Here is a 26,211-nt window from a genome sequence, read left to right as displayed (position 1 = left end):
GGGGGGGCATCCAGTGCTGGTGCCACATTAACACATATGCTCCCCAGTGATAAACGACACACAGAGGCCTTCGTTGGTTCCGTCTCTGAGTGCAGTTTGAGATGTTTTTTGACTTCCCCGGATCTGGAAATCATGACTTGGGCTCGTTTTCTAACACGACCCCATTTGTAATGATGTCAAAAGTCTGTGTTTGATGGCCGTGAATTCTTTCAAAAATCGTAACGATATAAAATGATCAGATTAATATCAAGAGCAGCCGTTCCGTCATTAATAGCATTACGGTTAATAACGTGGTGATCAACACACGGTGCATACAGTACATAGGCTGTTCGTTATGTAAAGCACTGCAGCAACGTACCGCTGCTTCTACGTCTCCTGAAAATGGGACGAAGGGTTCAGTGTTCCATTCAACGTGTCTCCTCGTGCCCGTGGGAGGGAGAGATCGCCGCGTGCGAGGTGTGAAGTCTTGTCCACGTGGCTGACAGAGGGACGTGCATTTATTCATGAAGGTCACGACATTGATGACAAAAAGACTGGTGAAGTCTCCGCGGCAACTAATCCGGGAGTTGGAAGGAAAAAATAAAAGACCCCACATCCGAGATTTACTCCCAACGCAACCGCCAAACGCCGAGCCCCGGGACGGGGTATTTGAGAGGACGTGTTGCCTGGCAACCGGCTCAGCCAGGTTTACAGGTAGTAAAGCGAGAACATCAGCCCCCCACCCCCTCACCTCCCCACACACACTTTCTCTCTGCTGTCCTCTGATTCCTGAGTGTCTCTCTGACACGGTTACTTCACAGCTTCAGGGAGTGAGCTGAAGTGTGTGTGTGTGTGTGTGTATGTGTGTGTGTGAGGGAGGGGGGGCTTTTCTCATTCCAGCTCCATCACACGTCTAACAGCCTCGACTGATGCAAGCCTGCAGGGGAACGTACTTCGTCGTCTGCTGGATTCAAATCTGGTGTATTTTATAATTGGTCCTGACTACGTTCATTAACATATAAAAAAACCCCTAATATTTCTTCCTCTAACCAGGTAATTTCCTCCTGTTGTTGAATTAACATCCTTTGCTTAATTGGTTGAATGTCATTTGGCAGCAAAGTGCAGGAGGCTGCTTCTCTCCATTAAGAAGCTCTAAATAAACACAAAAAAAAGAAACTTCAGGGTCCCCAATTTCAGACGAAGAGACAGAGAAGAGAACACAAAGACGGGGCTTTTTTGAAGCAGAGACGTATAGTACGTCCTGGAGCACGTCGACAGAGACCCCGTCCCTGTTTAAGAAGAGAGCGTGTAAGTAAAAGAAAGGGAAAAAGGGGAACAAGTTGTCCATCGTTTGATGGGAGATGTAGTTCTTGTGTAAGTGGGCGATTGGGGAGAAGTAGTTCTTATTTCAAAAGGAGCAAAGAGAGGAGTTTTTCCTGTAGCGTTGCTCCTGAGAAGCACACTATTAGAACGAAGGTTAAGAACGTTTTTAAGTCACCGTGAAAAGACGCCGCCTTCTCTCCGTTCGCTGGATCTTTCCTCCGGTCCAACGTTTTGTCTCCGTGGAGGTCCTGCATCTCGGAGGCATCGAGTGTAATCACAGCTCCTTCCCACTGATTAGTGAGCCATCGAGGCTGCACCGCTCTGATTGGACGCCCCCCTCCCCGCCCCCCGTGTTCCCTCTAGACCGCCACACCACAGGTAAACATCCCCCCCCCCCCCCCTTTTCCGTGGCACACGTCTGTTCAAATGTCTGATTTAAATGCACAAAAAGGGGAAAAAAAGGCTGAAAAAGGCTGAAATGGATTTAGCGCGTTGAATTGAAAAAAGGCAAAGTAGTTTGGCGTGGAGATGCTAAACTGATTGTTACCCTCATTGCTTCTGTCTTTGTCCAAAAAGCAGAGACGCGAGGAGAAATATTGAAATCAATCAGCAGCTGAGAAGCACAGGTGTGAATGATCACATGAGGCCTGAAGGCTGAAAGTGAGACTGCGTTGAAGGCCTCCTGGTTCCTCCAGTCGGACCAGTTCAGGGCTGGAAACAAACGCCAGTCGGCCGGTTCCACAGGGTCCACCGGGATGATTTGAATTTCCTATATTTTGATCAAAGTCTTTTCAGGACTTCGAGAGCACTGCAAACGTATGTATTTTTTGTTTGTCAACACAACGCCACAAACGAGACAACAGGGTAATTTGGCGTGCAAAAAACACGGAAAATACGTCATATTATCAACGTCTTAGACCATGAGAAGGAGCTTCGTGAACTGGACAAACATTCACGTTGTCATGGTGATGGCCACATGTTGCTCGCCATCTGCACCTCCATCAATTTGTTACCTTTTGGACGCGGGTGGAGGACGTGAGCGGCTCGCGTGGGACCTCTGAAGGTTTGTTGAAGGGCTGCAGCCGTGAATTTGTCTGCAGAGATGGAGTGAGACGTCAGCAGAAGACAAGAGGGAACAGACGAGCATCAGCTGGTCCGGCAGTGGAAAAGAACAACAGTGCTGCCACCTAGCGGTGGATTTGTGAACTAGAGCAACAATTTAGATCATTTATCATTTTTTTAGGTTGGACTTGTACCTCTGATCCAAACTGCTTCTTCGAGACCGCAGTGAACGTGTGTGACTTCAAATGAGCTCATTCGATACCGTTTGATTCAATGTATTTCGTGTGGCCCAAAATAAAAGATTTGCCTCAGATCGCTTCACAATCTTTTTACTCTCTTTGAATGAGTACGTGTTTTGGATTTGTTCCCGACAGCGCAGACGGATTTCCTCTTGCAGTCGTGTCCTTACTCCGAATGAGACGACGAAGCGCATCATTCATGGACCGGTGTGGACGAGGTTTGGTCAGAAAACATCGAATTCAGGGAAACATTGTAGTGAGAAATATTACTACCTGATCAAACCCCTGTGTGCCAGAGGCCTCAATGTTTCAGCCATCTTTAAAAATTGACGGTTAACAGTTTGTTTACATCAAAACATTATTTATTTCCATGTAGCTATGTTACAAATAACACAAATCTACCAAAAAACATTGAAATAGTAATAAAACACAATTAGTATTGATCTATAGTCGTATAACTGAGGCGCTCCATGCTATACAGGCAGGTAATTGGATAACGCTGGGGTCCAAAGCAATATCCACAGATTTGTCTGAGCAAGCTGAATAGAATGAAATAAGGCCTGTTGGTGCGATTGCTTTAAAAAGCCCCCCCCCCCCCCCCCCACCCCCCCACCATGTGGCCACATGTGGTCGACACGACTCCTCCCAAAGCCCAGCATCGCCTACGTCGTTGCAGCAGCACGCCGTGTGACAAAAAGCTCACATACTTTGGCAAAAAAACAACAACACGTGACACATTGAGGTGAGAAAAAAGGTAACAGTTACACACCCCCCCCCCCCAAAAAAAAAAGTGTCCCAATGTCTGAGCGAGGTGATGTTTGTGTCGTATTCCTGTCAAACTCTTAGGTACGACGCACAGAAGGTGCTGCAGAGGGACTGAAAACAGCCGAACAAAGATGTCTGATCACAGACCCGTCTTCTCTAATTAGTAAACAAATGGCGGATTACAGCCCACGCTGTTTCAATGCCCCCCCCCCCCTTTTTTTTTATTCTAGCACTATTTGTCTCTCCATTATTGGACTCCATCTACAAGTCTCAGTGGAATCAGGGGGACAAAATGATTCCTTAAAAATGTGTGTTTGGATAAACAAAACTATTATATTATAGTGATAGCTGTATTTCTCAATGTGTTCTACAATGTTGTTTTTTCCTGTTCCTTTTTTACTAATTCAAATGGGTTTTTTTTTTTAAATCTGCAAACAAAATAAATTTCCATTCGCCAACACACACACACACACACACACACAAGCGCACACACACACGTGTTATTATTGCCTAGGAGTTTTTATTTTCTACAGGAATTTACAGCAAAAAAAAATTTAAACTAACAATATTGTTGCCAATATTTAAAAAGTTCCCCCCAAAAAAACAAAAAAAAGGTATTGAAATGCACGCATACCTCCTCCCGTCCCACCCATCCAACCTCTCGCTCCAGTTTCCAGGGCAACTACATATTGCATCAATAAAAATAAAAATCCATATGGTACTTAAAGGGCACAGAACAAAAGCAGCGAGCGGCAGACGTGGGTCAGAGAGGAAGAATCATCAGCTGATTTATAATCTTCAAACTTTGAAGCACAATACCAAGCCAGAGAGGTCGGCCGAGCAATTTATTATTATTATCATTTTGTTTTTTCACAGGCTTCTCTTCTGGCACTTCAGCTTCTTTTCATCTCCTTCATACATCCACCCAATAAAACGTCACAAGATGCCGAGTGTAGATGCTCTTGTGTACATGAATCTTTGTTTTTTTTTGTGTAAATCCCCTTTGGCCTAAGTTTGCATCCAGCTGTTTTCATCCCACCCTCCCTCTGTCATCCCAGTGCAACGATAAGGCCTTATTTTTTTTGAAAAATAAGGAAAATGTCGGGCTCATTAAGGTCCAAAATCGCCCACATTACGAAAGGGCCCGGTGAGAATGTCTTATTTTAAGCCTCGGAAGGAAGTTCAGAAGAATCGTACGAGATTAACGCGCTAAACGTGGCTTCATGTTTGTTATATTAAAGCCAAACTCTCCTACAAAAGTACAGGAAAATATCTACAGTTTATTCACCTTAGATTAGATGAAGAGCTTTCTTTCTTTTGCTGTGTGAATATATAAGTGGGATAAAAATGATTCTACAGAACCGGAGCGGAGGGTTTGATCGAAAAACTGCAGTCGATCCACAAGGAGGCAGAAACAGAAATATAAGTGCACTGAAAAAAGCAACCAGATTTACAAGCCATTTAATCTTGAATTCAGTCTTTAAAATCATACAAAAGGAGCGCAAAAAAAAAAAAAAAAAAAGAGAAAAAGGAGGAAGCGGAGCCACAGTTTAGCTGAATAGATTCCTTCAGGGTCCCATCAGCTGTTCACACCACAATAAATAAAATGTTTCACCCTTCTCCAATAAAGTGAGGGCTAAATACAAGATTAACTGACTTGCACGGGTGACTATTTCTGGATATTCGTGTGAGGAAGGCAGCATGGAGGAAGGAGGTGACGAACAGGTGAGAGAGGAATGAGGTGGAGATATAGGTGGCGGCTGTAATGACCCACTGCGGTGGTTTTAACCGGGTGTTATTAAAGCACTACAGAACTGGCCTTCAACGTCTCTAATATGCAGCAGTGCGCTACGTTAATGTGTAATTAATCATTTACACACAAAAAAAAACTATTACATGTGCATAGCAAAAGAAAAAAGAAATAAATAAAATAACAAATACAGGAAAAAGCCCCTAAACTGTGAACCTTCAAACCATCTTTACCGATAACTTAAACCCTTTCTTTTTTTCTCTTTTGGCTACTGTTTTGTTTTCCTCTAAAACATAAACACAGAAGTACTTTTGATGCAAGATTTGTTATTATTATTATTATTACATTTTTTTTAGGTTTTTGTGTTTTTGTTTTTTAGAAAAAAAAAAGGAAGAAAAAAAAAAAAAAATCAGTTTCTTCATGAAGCGCACTTCCTACTTCCTCCTGGTCCTGTGGCGGCGTCTGATTGGCCGGTTAGTCATCGTCGTCATCGACCACGGGGTCCGTGTCCCAGCATGTAATGTCAATCTCTGAAAACGCAAATACGTCTTTTGTTGATTTCAATCGAAATTCAGAGACATAAAGACGTGGCTACTGATGGAAAAATTACCCAGGATTCATTGGGGCAACTGATGAATACGCTCAAAATAAAAATAAAAACTGGTGTCTATTATTGCATTATTATATTTAAGCATTCAAAGTATCTCACCTGGTGGCTTGTTATAAAAGACAGGCGCAGGTTTGGCTGAGGTCTCCTCTGATTGGCCGAATTCTTCCTCCTGGGATTGGCTGAAGTAGCCCTCGCTCGCCTTTAAGACCCGTCAGGGAGGAGAAAGAAAAACCGTTAGCGGAAGGAGGAGACGGGAAGCGCCTTCCCAGATTGATGGTGGACCAACATTCCCGACCTGAGTCCCTTCTTTCAGCAGCGTCTCCCCGTTGGTCATCAGCCGCTGTCCGTCCTCCAGCTCCTTCTTGTCCCCGGATGCGTGCTGCAGTGCATGCTGGTAGCTCAGGGTCATCTGGTCGGAGTCCATCACGTCCACGAGGCTGGCGGGGTCGTCTTCGGCGGCGGCGACGGTGGCGGCGGCGGCGGAGGAGGCGGAGGCGGAGCAGAAGGTCCCGTCCACCATGTCGTCGAAGCTGAGGAGGGGCTGAGGCTTGGCGGCGGCGGGTGGAACGCCGACGTCCCCCATCAGGTCCACCAGGTCGGAGGACTGGGAGGTCTGGGAGGTCCGGCCGTGGTCGGGGGGAGGGTCGGCGCCGGTGTCCCACAGGTCCACCAGGCTGTCCTGCCCGGACTCCCACACGGAGAAGCCGGAGGAGTCGCGGGCCTGCGGCGCCACGCTCTGCACGGGCTTGGTGGGGGCCGACTCCGGCGGCTTCGGCTGTTCCTTCGGCGCCGAATCTGGTGGAGATGGTTTTCGCATTTCTGTAACTAGAACGAACACGAACACGAACGCAGCGGCGGCGGATTCAAACGTCGACTCTCACCCCACTCGTCTCTTAGGTCCTCCTCCTTCTCCTCCTTCTCCTCCTCCTGCTGCTGCTGCTCCTCCAGGCACAGGTCCTCCTTGATGGACGGGGTGACTAATTTAGGAACGGGCGACGCGGCGGCCATGATGCGCTCTGTGCTTGCTTCATCGCCGTCGTCAACGTCGTCGCCATCATCCCCTAAAAGGGACAGAATGGCACAACGTCGAAAAAGGGATCCGCCAAAAGAGCAACACAATCACACTGATGATCACCTTTTTGCGCCACTTTGTCAAAATATGAGCTTGGATTTATGAACATGGATCTGTTTTTAGTAAAGTCCACTGAAAGGCAGACTGAGCAGGATTTATTAAATGTATACAGACTCGTACAAAGTAATCGCTCAAGTGTTTGCCTTCTGACTGTAGTTTCCTTTCGTTGCTGTGCGATTATATTTTTGGCTGCAGCCTTGAGAAAAAAAAGGGTGCAAAGGGTGCCGATAAATGTGGGGGGGGGGGGGGGCGAAAACTCTACATCCCTCTCATTCTGCCTTCAGGGTGTGAGGAGGTTTATTTGTGGATTTTGTCATGAATCGGGCGAGATCAGGTCAGGTCACCTGACCTCCCCAACGACACGCACATCAAGCCACAATCACAGCAATCACTTTTTTTTTTCTTTTTCTATCACAGCACCAGCAGACGGACACTGAGCTGATGGGACTCTTTGGGGACTCCAGTCGGCGACGTCACCGAGCTTGACCCCGACCCCCCCGTTTCGGATTCTGAGCCTTTTGTCTTACAGCAGCTGTTTGGTTCTGAGATTTCACGGAGGACGCGAGCACAACGAGCCACGGACGAGAAAGAGAGAGAGAGAGAGAGAGAGAGAGAGAACGACGGTGTCACTTTGAGGTGTGTGACCCACATCCAGCTCAGCGGCTCCCCAGGTTTCCTGGTGGTTGAAGGCCTCTGAAGGCTCTGACTAATTGCTGGAAATGGTAGTTTAAAAAAAAAAAAAAAAAGCTCTTTTGTCGATGGTTGATGTTAAAAGAAGCTTTCACGGGGGGGACAGAAATGAACCGGTTTTTTGGCCACCCAAGGAGGCAAAGAACCGGGGACGGGGGGGGGGGGGGGGGGATATGGGGGGCACCCATAACCCCTGTCATTACAGCACCTAAGACATGCAATAACACACACAGCAGAAAGCAAAGCTGCATGTTTTTGCCCAGTAACTACATTTATTGCTGCAAAAGTGTTGTTTTACCTTCCAAAAAAACACATTTTCTCCAGAGAAACTTATCCTTTTTTATGTCCATGTTGGAAAATCTTGGGAATTCTAAACAGATGAAATTTGAAGTCAAAATAAAAAAATCTTAAAACTTTCACATACTTGTATGTTTTGTAAACTTAAGTCCTGGATGTCCGTGCTTTCTGAAGGCAAAGCATACGAGAAGGTTGCGCCTGGTGCGCGTAGCTAATGGGCTAAAACACGCATCACCTTTCATGTTCCTTCAACACAACGACGGCTACGTCAACTTCACGGAGGTCAAGGGGCAAAGATCCAGTCACAGGCGACTGGCGGGCGGATCGACGGCGTCGCGTTCAAAGGCAAACACTCACAGTTTGGTCGAGATCGAAAGCCGCAGGAGGAGCGTGTATTTGAGTGTGTGCGCACAGAGGGAAGGGGGGGAGGGGGAGGGGGGGGCAGATCCCAGGTCAGAAGAGGCATGAGATTGAAGATCAAAAGAGAAGGAAGGTGATAAAAAAAAAAAAAGACAAAAAAAAAACAGTGAGATTCTGTAGTTGTTTCTCTCTCCTTGTTAGAAGTAAAATGACCTTTGTGCTGATTTAGATTAAAACAATCAGAAAAAAAGTTAGAAAAAAACAAATTGAAAACAACATTAAATTAAATTCGACATCAGCAGCTGACTGGACGACATCTGAAGGATGAAGACGACACTCAACATCTATAACACAAACCGACAAACAGCTTTATGGATTCCAGCCATAAAGTTTGAGGAGGACACTTTACGATCTACTGGTACTTAGATTATTACATCTAATCAAGAGGGGCCTTGCTTTTGAACCAGGAGGTTAAAACACAGTACAGACTGTTAGCATCTATGCTAAAAAAGAAAAAGTACTTCTGATTGATTATTTTAGAAAAAGCGGAAAAGTTTAGTGGCCTTTTATGACTCTAATTTTAAAGGGAAAAGTAATTCTCTAAACCACTAGTTGTTAGCTGGTGGTTTGAACTGCATCATTTGGAGATAAAGGGAGGAACGGAGGGCCGGGTTGGGAGGGGGGAGCTGGTTTTAGGGGATCTGGCGCGCAGTTGTGGATGTGGGTGTCTGTGGGGGGGGTGGGGGGGGGGGATGTGACTACTAAGCGGAGTGGACTAGGGAGACGAGGAGCTCAAACTGAAACCTGGAAAAGTGCACGTGGAACCCCAAAAAAAACGTGAGCTGAGGAATTTATTCTCTCAAGGTTTCAGTCACGTGCACTTTTTCCAGTGTCTCTGCAGGGGATCGGTGTGTCTCGGTGAGGGGCTTCTCCATCATCATCATCCTCATCTTCTTCTTCTTCTTCTGCTGTTTATCGGTTCTGTGCTGTTACCTACCGGCGGCAGCGGCGGCGGGCTGCGTCCGTGCGTGTGGCGGGGTGCGGAGGGGCGACGGGCCCCGGGGCGGGTGGGTCGGACTGGGGCCGCTGGGACTGTGCTGCTGCTTCAAGAAGGGGCTGTCCAAGCGGCCTGGAGGTCCAGACGACACGGACGGACGCACACAACGACACACACGCACGCACGCACGCACACACACGGGGCGGAAGGTTCAGACACGGAAAACACGGGAACAGGAAGCGCCACGCGACGGGGGGGGGGGGGGGGGGACGGACGAGACGAGACAGTGGGACGGTGCACGGGGGGGCAAAAAGGCAAGGGAGGGAGGGACAGTGAAAGGAAGACAGCAGAGGTCAGAGTCAAGACACAAGAAGTTCAGCCCCCCCCCCCCAACAGAGCAAAAAATAAATGAAGCAGTCCCGTGAAAACCCATGAAGAAGAAAGAGAAAAGGAAATGAACAGTGTGGCAATAAATAAATGGAGAAGTGAGGGGGGAAAAAAAAGAAAGAGAAAAGTAGTTAGTGCGACTTTAGACAAACGTTAAGAAGAAACTAAATGCTGACGGAGCGGTTCATCCTCAGGAGTCAGACCTCCATCAGGGTTCCTTTGAATCAGCACATTTCCCTTTCAGAATAAGGAGCGAATCGAAATAACATTGTTGTTGTTGTTGTGGTAATTGAAGCCGACACAAGCAGAGTATAATTATTGCAGCGACTCCCCTCCTCTCTGAAAACAACGCCGGATGGATTTTATTTTGGAAAAAAAAAAAAAAACTGTTAAAGTAAAAGGGAGCGGATGTTTGGGGTGAAGTGGGCGGGACTCGTCCCCCCCCCCCCCACCCGCACCCCCCTCCCCGGGTGGATATCCGTTTTGAGCGCGTGGCTCGCGACAAGAACACAAAACCCCGCCGCACAAACAACACACGGCAGCGCAAATTAAAACCACAGTCATAGAAAAACCCAGACTCTGCAGCAGCAGCCCTCCATCGCAGAGATGCTTGTCTCTGTGTTGCAGCTCCAGATGTGAACTTAAAAAAAGCAATTGGAAGTTTGGGCTTAAAGAACAAAAAAAACAAAAAACAAAAAAAAAACAGGCAGCTGAGGAGATGCGGACGGTGATAAATGACGCGTTGTGGACCAGGTGCCACGATCCCTCACACAGACCGGGGGGGCTCTCTAAGGTGGGACAAAGAGTTTTACCGGTCCTGTGGACGGAGACGGGCGAGGTGTCCACGCAGATGGTCATGGCTCTCTCCTTCAGCTTGAAGAACTCTCGAGGGTTTCCGGAGCGCTGGGCGATGATGGCCTTCGCCTCCTGGAAGCGAGAATGGAGCCGCGCAGTCTCCATCAGTGACTCAATCCGGGAGGTGACACATCAAGCCCCCGGTACCTCAATCACATTTAAAATGATTCAAAACTACCAAAATAAAAGCTCGTGACTCACGTCCACTTCGGTCTCCTTCTTGTCCAGGTTCAGGTCGTCGATGCTCGCCTCGGCCGCCTGCCGGGACGAGAGGAAAGGACCGATTTTCACAATGAAATCTATTTAATTAGTTGAGGAAACCTAATTTAATGTTTTTTAAAAAAGGCCTGTGACACTTTTGGTAAAATCACACGCTCAATCACTCGCTTCCTAACACAACCTCCACTGTCAGACATTGATTTTTTTGTTCTCGTCTTTTAACACTTGTAAGTGCGTTGAGGCGAATCTCCGTGAGTCGGAGGTTTCAAGTAGAAGTGGAAGCACAAAAAAAAATCAACAAAAAAAATAAAAACGTACCATGGTGGTCTGGCTGCGCAACCTCTCTTTGGCTTCTTCCTCCTCCAGCAGCTTCTTCCTGCTCACACACACACACACACACACACTCAGGTTAGACAACACTGTACACACACTTGAGGCCTGGAAAACCCGGGTTTAGGTGCGTTTTAAACACGATGCCCCTGAAAACGCCTGGATTCTTTGGGCTTTGACTTTAGTTTGGATTGACAGCTGCTCCTCACCAGGTGAGCGCTCCTCACCTGTGCTCCTCGATCTGCCGCTCCCGGTCGCGGTACCTCTGCTCTCGGCTCTCCTGCTCCTTCCTCTCCAGCTCCATCCGCTCCTCCTCGAAGCGCTGCCGCTCCTCCGCCGCCTTCTTCTTCTCCTCCTCCTTCCTCACCTCCTCTTCGCGCTGGGGAAGCGTTCGGAAGCAGCTCGTTGCATTATTCTTCGCTTCTTTTTAACTAATCCCGCAGATTAAATCTTTTCTTTTTTTTCCCTTTCCACCTACCTTAGCCTGCTCCCAAAACTCCTCTCTATTGATTTTCTTCATCTCCACCTCTGCGTTGGTCTTCTCGTACACTGTGCCCTGCGTCAGGGGAGACAGACACATTATTCAACTCAGATTCCTAATGCTGTTCACCATTAAATAGACTCAAAGCTACGTGGTAACCTGCATCTTTAAATGTAGATATCGATGAGGCATGAAGTACACAAACAGGTTGGTTTACACAGAGAGGTATGAAGTAACTCCAGCCCTGTTCGTCTGACCAGATCAAAGAGATCTCATAAAACCGACCAATCGGTCAAGCCCGAGACCCTCGGGAGGCTCCGCCTCTCCTCGTACCACGTCGGCGTGCTCCTCCTCTCGGGTCCTCAGGCGGCTCAGGACCGGACTCGCCACCGCCACCGTCCCGTTGGTCAGCCGCTGCCCGATGGCTGACGGGTCGATGTCGTCCAGGCTGCTGGCGTTGACGGTGACCTCCACCCCCTGGGGAGGGACGGAGGGAGGGAGGGAGAGAGGGAGAGATTTGGACTACTCTGATTACTTACTTATCACACACACACATTTTTCTTAATGTTCTTTTTTTTTGTTGATTTTCTTAATAAATATTCAGTATATGTAAAATTCTTGCATATTAAAAAGTGCTTTGGCAATACTGTATCAGATTATGTTCTTACCAATAACGTATAGTTTATTGTACAGTAACATTAATTATATAGATGTGTTAACTGGTCTTTAAAGACTTAAGTGTGTGTGTGGGTGAGTGTATCCCAAAAAGGGTCATCGAATGCCTCGTCGCTGAAGTTAATGCTGTGTGGGAGCGAGAGCTGCCACTTTGAATACCGACACTGAAACAGACACACAAACGCACACACTGGCTGGTATTAAAAACACACACACACACACACACACACACACACACACACACTCACACAAGTGGGTGGGAGGATTGTCATTCAGCTCAGAACTCTTAGCACAGAGAGCTTACCTTAAAAAGAGACGGTATTAGTCATGCAATGTAGCACACACACACACACACACACACACACACACACACACACACACACACACACACACACACACACACACACACACACACACACACACACACACACACACACACACACACACACACACACACACACACACACACCACCTACAGGTTTCATGTTCTTTCCCCACAGGTGATTGAAAAGAAATAAATATTCAAACATTCTGTGGAAGTGGAGCAGCTTGTGGAACATCGTACGCAGGTTGATGTTAAAGCTCAGGAAGGACGACTCATGGTGGCGTTCAGGTGACCTCTGCTTTACAAGGGTCACGGGTCAACCTGTCGGACTTTGGATTTTGGGCCGTTTCATTTTTGTTTCTAGCATTCTGGTGACTATTAAAAAAATATAGATTGCTTAATTGAAAGCACAGGACTTTTTAACTTTAAACAGGGTATCGTTCTCTCAGATCCACACGGCAAAAAAGCAACAAAAAAACCAAAACGTTGAAAGAGATTTTGTTTAGGAAAATGTTCAAGTACCATGGTTGGTCTGACCTGTAAGAAGTCTGCGATCGATGCCACGTGGCTGGCACACGCACACTTCCTGGCATCCGGCACGTCTTCCCCGACCTGAGGGGGAGACAGAGGGGGTGAGGGGGGGGGAGATGGTGACCTTAAAGCATCAGGGGTCGCGTTGGGCTTATTGAATCAGCGTCTGCTGCCCCCCCCCCCCACCCACCCGACGGGCCGGATGTCGCCGGTCGGTAATCACGGCTCATTCAAAGTAACACAATGCGAACGCATTGCAGGCAGCAATTACAGAGACAATGAGGCCGGTGGTAGTTTAACTCTCGATATCAGTATTTATCCACTTCACCCGACGCTGTGTTCATCGCGCGTGTCTGAGTGAAACAGGAAGTGAGGGAGAGAACGCCGTGCGATACAGTTTTTTGCGACGTGTTGTGTGTTTTTTTTATAGCCCGGTTTTCTTTGTTCTGGGGCTCTTTCGGGCCTCTTTTAGTGTCGCTGCGAAACATTATGATGGACTCCTCCGTCTCTTCATTTCACTTTCTGTCTCCGTTCTTTTCGAGCACCGCATCCGCTTTGTCACTTTTCTCATTCATTCAACCTATTTGTGTGATCATGATGCATCATCAGCATGATGAATTGTCCATGTAGGTAGCCACCCTCCATGAGGCATTTATCCCACAGTTATAGAACAAAAGTATGTATTTTACACTACAATCATCCATATTTAGATGGCGATCTTAACAATAGACACCGGGGGAACCATTTGTTTGGTGTGCTAAGAGGTTAAAGTGACAAAAGCATTTCTAGTTTTGGTCCCAGTTGATGTATTTATGTATTTATGCATGTATGTATGTTGCTGTTCATTTCTTTGCACCAATCAGTTCAGGTCATCAAAGAACATTTTCCACTTCCTCCAATTTCCTACAAAAGTCAAGTTTCACACTGAGCAGATTGAAAGTTGCTTAAAAAACAGAAGTTGAATATTTCATCTGTAAACATCTGCAAATTATGTAAATGACGTTGCGACTGAAACAGACGTTTATTAATATAACCTCTGCTGAAGTGAGAATTCGGTAACTTCAAATCTATCTACAAACGTTCCTGTTTCTGTGTGTATGACGCACATCGCGTGAAACCTCAAAGCGTTAAAATGAACTGCGTCTGAATCCAGGAGTCTCATCAACCGTCTCAACAGCGCGACACGCGATTCAAATCAATCAACGTTTTGATGAGACTCCAGAAGGAGCAACAGAGGAAAAAGTGTAAAAACTGAAGATAAAAAAAAAAAAAAAGATGTTGTAATCTTCACGACCTGCAAGTGGAGCCGGTGATTAAATCGGAGAAGCTGTTGTTCTCTCTGCCGGTTTGTTAAATACAGCTCTGTCATGAGTCAAAGTACATAATATTCTGTTTTTGTGTCCATGTAGTTGCTTCATTGCGGGGTGAGCAACGTGACATCAACGCTAAAATGAAAAAAAAAACAAAAAAACATCCACCACACGAGAAGCCTCCTCAAAGTACCCTCGACAGCAGAACAAGATTTATTATCGTCCAATCACGGAGCGGAACAGACCGGACCTGGATTAACCAAACAGTTACATTAAAAATGTGCTCTGACCCTTAACGACTCCCGTATATTCTGCTTTTACGTGTTGGTGTGTGTGTGTGTGTGTGCTGCCTGGAGTGTTAGGCTTAGGCCTCATGAACCACCGCCCCCTCCCCCCCCCCCCCCCCCCTTCTGTCCCGGCGACTTACCCAGTTGATGAGGATGTACCGTGGCAGCGTGGCGGTGGGCTCCTTCAGGCTGCAGAAGCCGTACATCACCCGGGCGGCGTCGAAGGACAGCGTGATCTCCGCCAGACCGCCTCCTGCGCCACAGAGCAAGAGGCCCGCGTTGGGGAGGGTTTTATTTTATTTATTTATTTTGGAGCACACGACCTTTAACTGCAATGGTCGGATTCGGCTTGAGGAAAGGATCACATTGCTGCTGGGTTTCATGCCTCGGATAGAGGATCCGGCTTCCTCCCCCCAACCCCCCCGCCGTAATATCCCATTTGTAAACACCTCACATACAAACAGGCGAGCGTGACTGTGCTCCGCCGGGTTTCAGGGATCTGAGGAGGCAGATGCCTGCTGAAATATTCACGTCTCTCTGAGGAGAAGCTGCGCGGCGGAAACCACGACGAGGATAAGCCAGTCGGCGCCTCTCGCGTGATCGGGCATTTCTATATTGCGGAATAATTCGCGGATGATTACGTTGGACTCAAGAGTGGGTCCAAAGAGACGTGGTTCTCATCAAAAGAGCATCAGAGAGACGTCTCTCAACCCCACATTTCGCGAAGATGAGTCTCAGGCTCCAGAAACCAAAACTGACAAAACTTTCTTACTCTCAGAGAAAACTGAATTACAAATTAAAATATGTTTCCACTTTACGATCAGCTCCCTTACAGAGTTTTGCTGCATTTTGGATGAACTCAGTTACTATAGCAACAGCAGCTAAGGCTATGGAGTGTGTTGTAGTGAGACAAAATGAATTGAAATTATTTTTATACCTGGCAAAAAAGCGGGTTGCGGTTCCGTTATCCAGGATATTCCAATGTTTTTGGCCTAACAATAATATGATCAGGCACATCATTTGGTCTTCCAGATGGCGATGTGATGAGTTTTATGGTGTTCTGATTAGAATTAGTACTTCATTGGACAAACAGGATATTGAAAGATATTGTTTTTTACCCATTTGGATTAGGTTTAATTTTTCAAATTATCCAGTACATCCCTACATTACATTACGTTTATCAGTTTATTGTCCTTTGAAATATATAACTGACAATTTTACAATCTAACTGCTCTAATAAATATCCTTATTAGATTTCCTTCCACTGAATGTGCTCCAGGGTATAAATTAACTCGGCAGATCATCATGTGAGTCCGAGGTTCTGCATTAGGTTTACCGATTAAGACGCACGACAAACCCGTTTAAACTTGGGTGAAAAAGAAGAGAAATCTACAGTCCTTTGAGAGCAGGAGGGGTATGACATACATAAGAGGAGGCGCATCACAGACTCAATAACCTGAAATGATCATTAGCTGTGGAAAATAAAACTAATCCAGCTCAGGAACAATCAGGAGACAAAGAACACGATGGGAGCATCGGAACCTGCAGAGCTCATCAAAGTTGGCCGGCAAATGCAAATCATGCTCATGCAGCCGCGTTCATCGTGAGTTAAAAAGAATTGAGAACTGCGAGGAGACACTTTTTTGGGAGAGACAAAATCCATGGACTGGATTGACACACTCACCTCCCGATGATGCCAGTTTCAAATCATTGCTGTCGTCCTCATATGTGTACAAGGCCCTGTGACAAAGAGAGAGAAAGAAGACAACGTTTAGCCTTTTCGTGACCTTTATCACGGTGTCACAGGGCCCGTGTTTGTCTGGCGACTTCAGACGTGGCAGCAATAGGTCTGAGATTCTGAAACAAAGAGCCAGAAAAATCGCTAACTTTAGGCATGTTTCAAGCACCAAGACTAAGCGGCGTGTTAGCATGCTAACGTGAGCTAATGCACTCTTACTACCTGCGCTTAAGTACAGGTGAGGCTGATAAGAAGGTGTTGCCGGTATTTGATCGTACACACTGAGCCGTGCAGCAGCCTGGTAAACATTATCCTTGCCAGACATCAGCGTTTTAACGTCTCACCACGTCATCGCGAGCATGTCTGTAGGCCGATATTTAGCGTTTAGCTCTCAGCTAAAGGTCGGTTCTCACTGAACCAATAGCATGACGGAAGACCCTGCTTGTTATTCACTCCCTTTCGGGCTGATCCTGGTTCAGTGAACTGTCTCTAGTACACAACGCGACAAGTTGCATACAAACTAATTAACGTCAGACGTCAGACAGCCAGCTGCTTCCTGATGAAGAAAAAAAAAGGTACCCGAGGTTGACAGAACAACTCCCGTCCTCGCCAGACTTTTACAAGCTTCTTCAGGGTCGAGCTGCCGTATCAGGTCAAATGTGTGTGTGTGTGTGTGTGTGTGTGTGTGTGCAAAGCAGATTACTTGGTTTGATGAATGAGTGTGGGCATTCTGGTCTGCCTGGATTAGGAAAGTTCACGCATCCTAACTAACACCATTCAGGACATAAAGCGCCCCCCCCCCCCCCCCTAGTTAGACTACTTAGACCTGACCTACAACTAATTCCTACCCTGATTACCAAGTGGAAATCCTCAGACAGCTCAGTGATGAATGTCCATGGTGTCGGGTCTGAGGACTTCACCGTAAACAGACATGTTTGACCTTCGTCGACCTCTTGACCGACGCTTCATTTTTTACACACAGACACACACACACACACACACGTAAACCTCTGACCTCTGCAGTTGAGGTTAAATGAAGGTGGCAGGGATTACAGACTCCAGATTAAAACAGTTCGACCTCCTCTCACGGTACACAAAAGCCTGGTGATACTGTCTAAGGATTGTTGTCTTTACCGTTAGTGGGCGTAAATGACCTCTCAATAAATTAAAAAATCCATTTGCATTTCGGCGGCATTATTTTAGTTCTATAATGTGTTTTTGTTGTCGTCTCATCCGCTGAAATGGGGGGGTAAAATACCTCCACATTGCACTCAAGTACAGACAGGAAGTAAATCTATGTTTTTTCTTACATTTGGACGGACCCAATCCTGTGTGTAAGTTGACCCATCAGGTTTCTGAGTGATGGACCATCTGGTGGGTCGGGTGGACTTAAAGAGGATTTGAACGCTTCCAGCTATTAAATATTGAATCCGGATGAATGAAAGGTACTCATGGCGTTCACTGTGATGCAGGATGACCTCGCCGTCAAAATCAGGGGACGGTATGGAATCTGAAAACCAACACGGTAAATGGGATTGAGGTTATAGAGAAATGACCCCTTTTCATCTATTGAGGCTGAGCGGGAGATTGTAAACTGGAGAGCAGGGTCTCCTTAGATTGGACACTGCTGCAGCAACACCATGATCCTAAAATAGTATGAACTATTGAATCGTAAGCGTAAACTTTGAGGGATCCAACTGGTTGCTTCCTCTGTGTGTGTGTGTGTGTGTGTGTTAGCGGTCCAGATGAGCTCATGCTCCTTCAGCCCGAGGCTTTAGTCTGGCCACCGTCTGACTTTCTGGTGACCTCGCCTCCCTCCATCCAGTCCGTGTCTGCCGAGTCACTCTCTGCTGCCAAATCCCCCACCTCTCCTCCCTCTCCCTCCCCTTCCATCTCTCCCCCTCCCCCTCTCTCTCTCTCTCTCGCTCTCTCTCTCTCTCTCTCCATGCCACACTGCACATTTCATCCCCAAAATGAGCTTTTCCTTTTTCCAGGGTCTGATCGTTTCCAGCCACATGCAGCCAAAATATATGAATAAATTAGAAGCTAAAGAACCAATCAGGTGGTCAGAAACGCCAACGAGTGTGAATAAGAAACCGTGTAAATAAAATCCACGAGTTCTGACTTTACTGCCAGCGACGCATCTTTTCATGCAAACTGTGAAACAAGGACTCCCAACATATTTGAAATTCGAAAGAAAATGAGTCAAATTGTATTGTGTTAACGCCTCTCATGGATGCAAGATGCATGCTGGGATATGTGTCAATCGCCTTGATCAGACAGAAATGGTTTTTTTTTTTTTGTGTAATATTTTACGAGAGCTGGAGCCGCGTCAACCCGGTAGAGAAGCAAATTCCTGGACACGCGGCACAGAAGAAAAGCTTTCAGTGCGAATTATTGAAGAAAGCGTCAGTTGGGGGAAACGAAGAGATGACAGATAATAAAAAGACGACGGGGTGTTAAAAAGTTGGATAAGAGCCAGCGTTTAAGAATAAGATGGAGAAAGATGTGAGTCTCACTCACTCGATGCTCTATAAATAATTCCCTTTAAAGCAGACAGCTGTTTATTATTCATATAAAGCCCCGTGACCTAGAAACGGCCCTCCAGTGTGTGTGTGTGTGTGTGTGTGTGTGAGCATGCAGCTGGGCATGTAAGAGGAGGAAGAGTGGAGGGAAGAAGCAGAGGAAACAGATCAAGGAAGTCGTTGCACAGGACAAATGGGCACAAAGGCAAAATGATGGGAGAAGGAAAAGGAAAGAAGGACACGAGGAGGAAGGAAAGGGAGCAAGAGAAGCGGCAAAAGAGAAAGAGCAGATTAGAAGAACAACAAAGTGATTAATCGACCAATCACACGCGCAGATGAGGTCGTCGTCAATTGGCTTTTCGCAAAATCAGCCAAAATCCAAAATGCGTCCCCCCACATGACTTTACCAGGCCGTTGAGCACAATTCTTCTTCGGCATTTATTCATTTTATCAAATCGTTCAAATCTCTAATAAATTTTGGGGGCGGGCCCTAAAGGGGACGCGCATGCAGTACACGTATACATGTCCGCAATGCAGGTCAAAGGCTTCGGCGAGTACGATCTGACTCATACGCCCCGAAACATGGCATAGACAGTGTGTGTGTGTGTGTGTGTGTGTGTGTGTGTGTGTGTGTGTGTGTGGGCCCACGCTGCCTTTGATGTGCAGAAGAATCACTGTAGTGTCTTTAAACTGGAGGCGGGCACAACAGCTTTCCTCTCTAATCTGCTCTCTGCTGCAGGAGGCTGCGTGGTTGCGCGCCAGCAGTGACTTTCACGCCACGGATTTTTACTTTTCCCCTCGTTCAGGTTTCTGTTCTTTCGCAGACGTGTCAAACGCAAAAGGAGCGAGGTGGCGTTTAAACGTTTCTTTGCTTCGTTTGTTCGAGCGTGGTAACGCACGCCTTCACCTACATGGTGTTGTGATTAAAGCTCAGCGGCAGTAAAAAAAAGAAAAAAAGAAAAAAACGTCTGAGCGATATTACCGCTGCAACGTGCAGAAAAAAGGGGATTCTTTTTGTGTCTATTAAATGTCTTCACTGTCTGGACTGAATCGTGGCAACACAATTCTAGACAACTCATCCCGGCTGAGAATAAAACGAATTAACCAGCTCCATTGTGCTCTTATTCTTTGCTTTTTTCCTGCTTAGTCTTCTTTCTACGTGGTCTATCACACGCTCACAAAATTATAAATGATATTTAACACCGTTCCACACATAAAACACTCGCATCGGAGTGGATCTTTTCGTTAAAAACAGCAAGACGCTGCAGAGCCTCGGTCGGACTTCACATATTCTCCGGACCAAGAGGCGACCAACAGGGATCACTTTGGCATATTCGCGAAGATGAATAAAACAGAAAAATCTCGCTAACAGGAACAGGACGAGCTGAATAAACACCTCTGCAACCGTCTCAACAAACGCAGGAAGGGACTTGTAAAGGTTTACAAATCTGGAGACAGTGAAGAAAAAACCAATTCAGTCTGAACTGAGAGTGAATGCGAGATGTTGCGGGGACAGAAAAAGCCCTCAAACCAGGCGGCGACTGGACAAAAAAAAGCTTCATTTTTCCGCTATTTGGTCCTTATCCTAAATCTCGGATGGGCAGTGCTCGGCGCTGGCTGTTGAAAAAAAAAAAAAAAAAAAAATGAATCAGAGGTTGCCAAGATAACCCCGCTAACACTCCAGGGAGCGTCGCCGTGGCAACCGGGCAGCATCCCCCCCCCTCCCCATCGTTATCTCGTCAACAGCAGTTTGTGACCTGAGGGGAGCGAGCGTGGAAAGACGTGATGGAGGGATGGAGGAGGAGACCAGAGGACAGCTGAAGGGCAAAACACACACACACACACACACACAACAGGTAAGCCCACACGTAAGAGCTACAAAAAATGATCGGCTATCAGACTAATTGATTGTGTGCGATGTGTAAAAATGACACAGCATTTCTTTCCGTGGATATTTAGCGACAAACACAGCGTTTATTTGGTTTAGTGAAACCCAAAATGAGGGTTCGGGGGCCAACAAGCCGACGGAGCTTCGAAACGGTGACTGGTGTTTTTGGGTGGTATCAAAGTTTGGTTTAAAGTAGGCCGAGACGCCGGCATCTCATTTCATGCAGTTGCTTTCCGATTCATCATTTGAGATTTCATCATCAGCGACAGGGAGCGTTAGGAAATGAAAAACAATGACTGTTTGGAGCAGCGAAGCCTTCTGAGGGGAACATTTTGAAACGAGCTCAGCGAGGCCCGTGGATTTCTTACCATCTTAATGACGTTAAGTGCCAATAAGCACGGGTTGCCATGGCAGCCCGATTGAAATTAGTAATCAAAAAAAGCTCCAGGGTCTACGAACAGAACAAGACAATGAGGCTGCCAGAATAATACTCCCCCGTATGAGTCTTTTCCCCCCCGTATGAGTCTTCCCCCCCCCCAGACCCCCAGGGCTACTTTCAGGCCTCTTGGACGCGCGTCACCGAGCTGCCGTCAGCTCCTTTCCTCCTGACTCAGTGAAGCTGAGGGCGGAGGCTCATTTAGAAGGAGAAAGCGCAGACGGAGCCGACTCAGCAGTTTCTTGTGGGGACAGCGAATGAAAAAGGGGGAGGCTTTCTGCCGCCTGTTCGAGATCAGTCAGCTTTTTTGCGACGCAATTAGAACAGATGCGGCGGCGGCGGAGAGACGCTGGCCGCCAATGTTTGTCGAACAAGCTGCGAACGAGCAATGGACACAACAGACGCACACTGCAGACACAACACCAGCGTGTTCCCTCTTTGTTCCCTCAAGACAAAGCCAATATTTCTCCTCTGAGTTATGGATCCCTCCTGGGCTTTTAATGGCCAGAGGGGGGGGGGGAAAGAAATGCGTGCAGTTGAAGAGATACCCAGAGAGACTGCAAGTACAAATAACTGCGCAGGCAGGAGCAGAGAGCATTATGGGACGTGATCGAGAGAGAACCACGGGGGTTATTCACGTGGTGAGAGAACGTAGACGGGTTTATAGAGCGAGAAACCCACATGGTGACTTAATGCAAAGGAAACGAGGCTCACGGGCACGAGGACGGGAATTCTGGGTAATGTTTTGCAGGGGGGGGGGGGGGGTGAAGCAGGGCATTTTTGAACAGCCGTGAATCCTGTTCCTGTTCGGTCTGGGAATGCAGAATTCTGCATGCCGATCCGATGAGTAAGAGGTGTGTGTGTGCATAGACGTGCGTGTGCGTGCGTGTGTGCATAGACGTGCGTGTGCGTGCGTGTGTGTGTGTGAGTGAGACGGGAAGGCCCGATGAGCTGTGGCCACGCTACGAGACCGCAACGATCTCCACAGAGGAGGAGGAAACGGAACATGCAGCTTCATTATCTATGAACACTGGGGTAAAAAACGTGAGCCAACAGATCAAAACCGTGAAAGCTCAGCAGATTATTCTCCCCGCGCTAATGTTGCCATCTTTATTCGCCACGAGCTTTAGTCGTTTCTTTATGAACGTAAAACTACCGAATACAAAATTGCATGTGCATGTTTAATTTAACGTCCATCGGGCATCAGGTCAGCGTGGCGTTATCGCTGCACGTGTAAAGCGCCTTCCTCTGGGCTGCGTTCACACACACACACACACACACACACACACACACACACACACACACACACACACACGCTGATCACGATCTCAACAGCAAACAGAACAGCCTCCAGGAGATTAAACCTTCCGACGAGCGGATCACCGGCTCACTCTGCTGAGCCACGGTCGCCCCACGACAGTAAAGCCATAAAAAGTCCAATTAGGTTTAACGGGCGTTTGGACCGAAGCGCGTTTCACTCTGCAGATGTTTGAGAGCCAGAGTCACAATGCCTCGCTAGAAACACCCCTAAATGAAGACATGAACAGCAGTGGAACAAGCGAAAGAGCGAAAAGTCACAAAAAAAAAGACAGACACAGAGGAGCTTCGCATCAGCGAGTCAAGAGGAATAAGTCCAGAGTGATGGCTCCCCTCGAGGATCACGATTGCGCTGGTGTGTGTGCGCGCCGCATTATAATATTTCTGCATTCTGTGGCTAATCAGTGATGAGCAGATTCAGACAAATACACTTTACGCTGAAGAATGTTCCAGATACCGCAGGGAGCTTCTCAAAAAGGAACATCGGTCATTAGATCGTAAAAAGTTCGCATCTCCCTGTCTCCTGAAGCTCCTGGTCCATGATGGACTCGCCACATGGAGAAAAGCGCGGTTGTTCAAAATCACCGGGGGGGGGAACTTTTCCATCAGCACGCAAGAATTTGGCGTCTGAAACCGAACCAAACCGGGCTCACCGCTCTCCGCGTTCCTGATGTGGCCTCTTTGTAGCGTCGAGATCGAGGGGAAAAAGCTGACTTGTGTTTTTAAAAAGGATCACTGCCTGGATCGGCCATTGCTTTGTGTTGTTTGACAGAGAGGAGGAGAGAACTTGGACCATAGCAGGCTTGAAGTGATTCAACTTGGCCATTTACAGAATTAGGACCAACATGATTTTACTAGAAACGACTTCTAGAAACTAGAATAACCGCATCAAAAGCTTGATGCTGTGAAGCAACATGAGATTTTGGATGATTATGTTTCCTACAAGGGACGTTTAAATAGAAAAGACACAAAATACTCAAGTGGAAAAAGGTCAAAAGGTCTCCACTCTAAACTGCAACAAATTTAAAAAAAGAAGCGAGTTGGAACTTTCACAGAAACCCTGTTGAATGTAGAGCTTTAATAGCAGCGTCACCTTCAAAAGAAGCTCATAGAAAACCATCTAAAAGGCCGCATCGACCTGTCGCTCAGGTGGACTTTCCCCACAATGTGTCGTTCAGAGAGAAGCAGGTTTCGAGCCGGCTGCAGAAGGTCACGGCGTTGACGACACCGTCGGCGGGGGCCCAAAGTCTGTCAGAGGGACGCAGAATGAGGGCCGCAACACACACACACACACACACACACACACACACATTGCACTGGTCCTAATCAGCTCTCTGGGGACCAGAAGCAGGTTTTAGGGTCGTGTGTGTGTGTGTGTGTGTCAGGACTCATATACTCAACGAGAGAGAAAAGCAGCGACACGCAGACACAAAAATTTAAAAAAAAGACACATTATGTCTGGCTGTGTGACAGTGGATACGTTTCGCTGCTTGTTTCCTTCAGCACTTCCTTCCTCCTCAGTCTTCTCATCATTTCCTTCGCGCTGGGAAAGTGGCCCGAAGGAGACGTGAGGACACGGTTTCCATTATTCCAGAATTCGTTGACATGCCCTCGCCGGATGGCCGCGAGCTTCTGTTTCACATTTAACTCAACATTTTAGTCCACTAGCTAATGATCTTGTTTTAATCCTTGTGCTGCCATCATGCCTTTGTGATTAATGAATGACGCAACAACCCAAAGATCTCTGTGTATAAAAAGGTCGCAGCGGACTGTAAAAAGCACTCCATGTTCTTTCAGAAGGATTTCCACTGGTTTTCTCATATCTGCAATGCATCCCACTACATCCATGGAATGCCTTTTTTTTTTTTAAATTAGCCTGTTCTGTGGCTCTGGCGGGTCGCTCCTGTCCAGAACTCTCACAGCAGCGCTCTGTGTGCAGCACTGCCTTACAATGGACATCCTGTGACCGGGGGAGGGGGGGGGGGGGCTCTGACCGCCGCAGCGTCCAGCAGCGGCGTTGGGCCGTTGCCATGTGAGCAGTGACGGAGTGTAAACAGGAGGGAGGGATGGTGGGGGGGGGGGGGGGGAGAATTTTTGGACGGACCTGATGGTGCGCAGAGATTGAGCCGCCGATTAAAAAAAAAAAAAAAAAAAACGAGAGCTTACGAAGACGTCCTCTTTCTCCTCGATCGACATGCAGCGCGTGCATGCTCGCATTTTTCTTTTTCCTTGGAAGATGGAAGACGAGAGGACGAGAGGGCTCCTGGTGTCACGCTGTGAACGAGGTGGCGTCACGCGCCATTCCTGACATTCTCGAGTTATCCCTCCGGTCAGTAGACCGGCCTCCGTCACACGGCTTCTTCATCTGTGTAGAGGAGGCCGGGCTTCAAAGCAAAGCCTTTCAAAAAGGGCTCCACACACACACACACACACACACACACACACACACACACACACACGGCGAGTCGGAGTGGGCCGTCGGCCAGCGAAGCCTTTCATCCTCTTTCTCTCTCTCTCTCTCTCCAATACACAGCCCTTGTCTCTCGGCCTCGCTTTCATTCGTTCTATTTAAAAACACACACACACACACTCCATTTTCCTGCCACCGTGTTCCTGCTCACTCCTACTCACACACTACTGGAGCGAGAGGCTGGACATACAAAAAAAAAATAAAGAAAAAAAAAGGCATCGAGGACATCTGATTCCCCCGGAGTTTGCGCCCTTGAAGGGATTTGTTGCTCTAATGGATGAACGGGTGAAAAACATGATTATGTCACGCTCCACTGAGCACTGTGTTATTTATAGCAGGGCTGAACCAGAAGCATCATTTCACACTGCAGATTTGCATATGAAAGGTTGCTTGTTCTCTCTCCCCCCCCCCACCCCCCACTCTTCCTTTTCTGATCCGACTGATATTTCATCCAGATTTTTTTTTTTTTAATTGCAATTTCAGGGAATTTATTGACATTTCTCTGCAACTACTGAATGGATTTCCATCATATTTGATATAGATATTAATGTTCTGCTTGAGAAAAACTGTTAGAGCCGTTACGCCGAAGTGAGCGTAAAGCAATGAAGCGTTGCATTGAATTTGTATGAAATAGACTTTTGGTACTCCAGAGGTAAGCGACACACACACACACACACACACACACACGTGTGAGTGTGTGGGAGGAAAGAGAAGAAGAGGTGGAATGAATAACAGCGTTTTTTTTTTTTCCTCACTTTGTCGGTGCTCCCATTCTGTCTAGATGGGGCTTCATCTTCATCATCACCGTGATAACAAACGCGTAAAAGACACCTGGGTCCATTTGAACAAATTTAGCGTTGTGAGCGGAGGTCACCTCGGTGCCTCTCACATGAAAAGAGAGGCCCGATCTCACAGTGGTTGTTGTGATTTACGCAGAACCCTTTGGACTCGGCGCACATGGTGCGTAGGTTAAGTAAACCAGGGGAGGGGGCGGGGGGGGGGCCTCCAGCAAACAACACGAGCGCTTTCTTAGTGGCGGATTCCTCCACATTTGGGGCTGAAGTGAGTTTTTTTGGGGCTCTGGGGGACACAGATGTGGAAATTGGGTCAAGCTAACAAAGCGAATGTTGCTAAACAACAAACACCAACGTAAAAGTAGTTAACTTGTTGGAAGGTTCGTTGCTGCCAGTAATTGAATATGGACGATAGCATAATCCTGTCATTCATTACCTA

General features: G+C 47.2%; 1 protein-coding gene across 3 annotated transcripts in view; it reads right to left on the bottom strand.

Annotated features, from left to right (window-relative positions):
• Positions 1-3,983: 3,983 nt before the first annotated feature.
• Positions 3,984-26,211, bottom strand: part of dbn1 (drebrin 1) — a 43,077-nt gene continuing 20,849 nt past the window's right edge. Inside the window, exons 2-14 of one of the 3 annotated variants that reach the window (XM_037468556.2) lie at positions 16,289-16,344; positions 14,745-14,857; positions 12,999-13,088; positions 11,810-11,953; positions 11,474-11,551; positions 11,223-11,374; positions 10,984-11,041; positions 10,648-10,704; positions 10,404-10,518; positions 6,610-6,753; positions 6,024-6,523; positions 5,828-5,927; positions 3,984-5,648 (exon numbers count right to left, since the gene is read on the bottom strand). In XM_037468556.2, coding sequence (XP_037324453.2) covers positions 5,593-5,648; positions 5,828-5,927; positions 6,024-6,523; positions 6,610-6,753; positions 10,404-10,518; positions 10,648-10,704; positions 10,984-11,041; positions 11,223-11,374; positions 11,474-11,551; positions 11,810-11,953; positions 12,999-13,088; positions 14,745-14,857; positions 16,289-16,344 — 1,663 coding nt within the window. In that variant the 3' untranslated portion in view covers positions 3,984-5,592. Of the gene's footprint in view, positions 5,649-5,827; positions 5,928-6,023; positions 6,524-6,609; positions 6,790-10,403; positions 10,519-10,647; positions 10,705-10,983; positions 11,042-11,222; positions 11,375-11,473; positions 11,552-11,809; positions 11,954-12,998; positions 13,089-14,744; positions 14,858-16,288; positions 16,345-26,211 lie in introns of all 3 variants that reach the window. The other 2 variants (XM_037468555.2, XM_062557997.1) reach the window with 2 other exon arrangements.

The sequence above is a fragment of the Pungitius pungitius genome, chromosome 16 (assembly GCF_949316345.1).
Source record: "Pungitius pungitius chromosome 16, fPunPun2.1, whole genome shotgun sequence".
In the NCBI taxonomy this organism is placed as follows: domain Eukaryota; kingdom Metazoa; phylum Chordata; class Actinopteri; order Perciformes; family Gasterosteidae; genus Pungitius; species Pungitius pungitius.
This window is presented reverse-complemented; position numbering and strand designations above follow the sequence as displayed.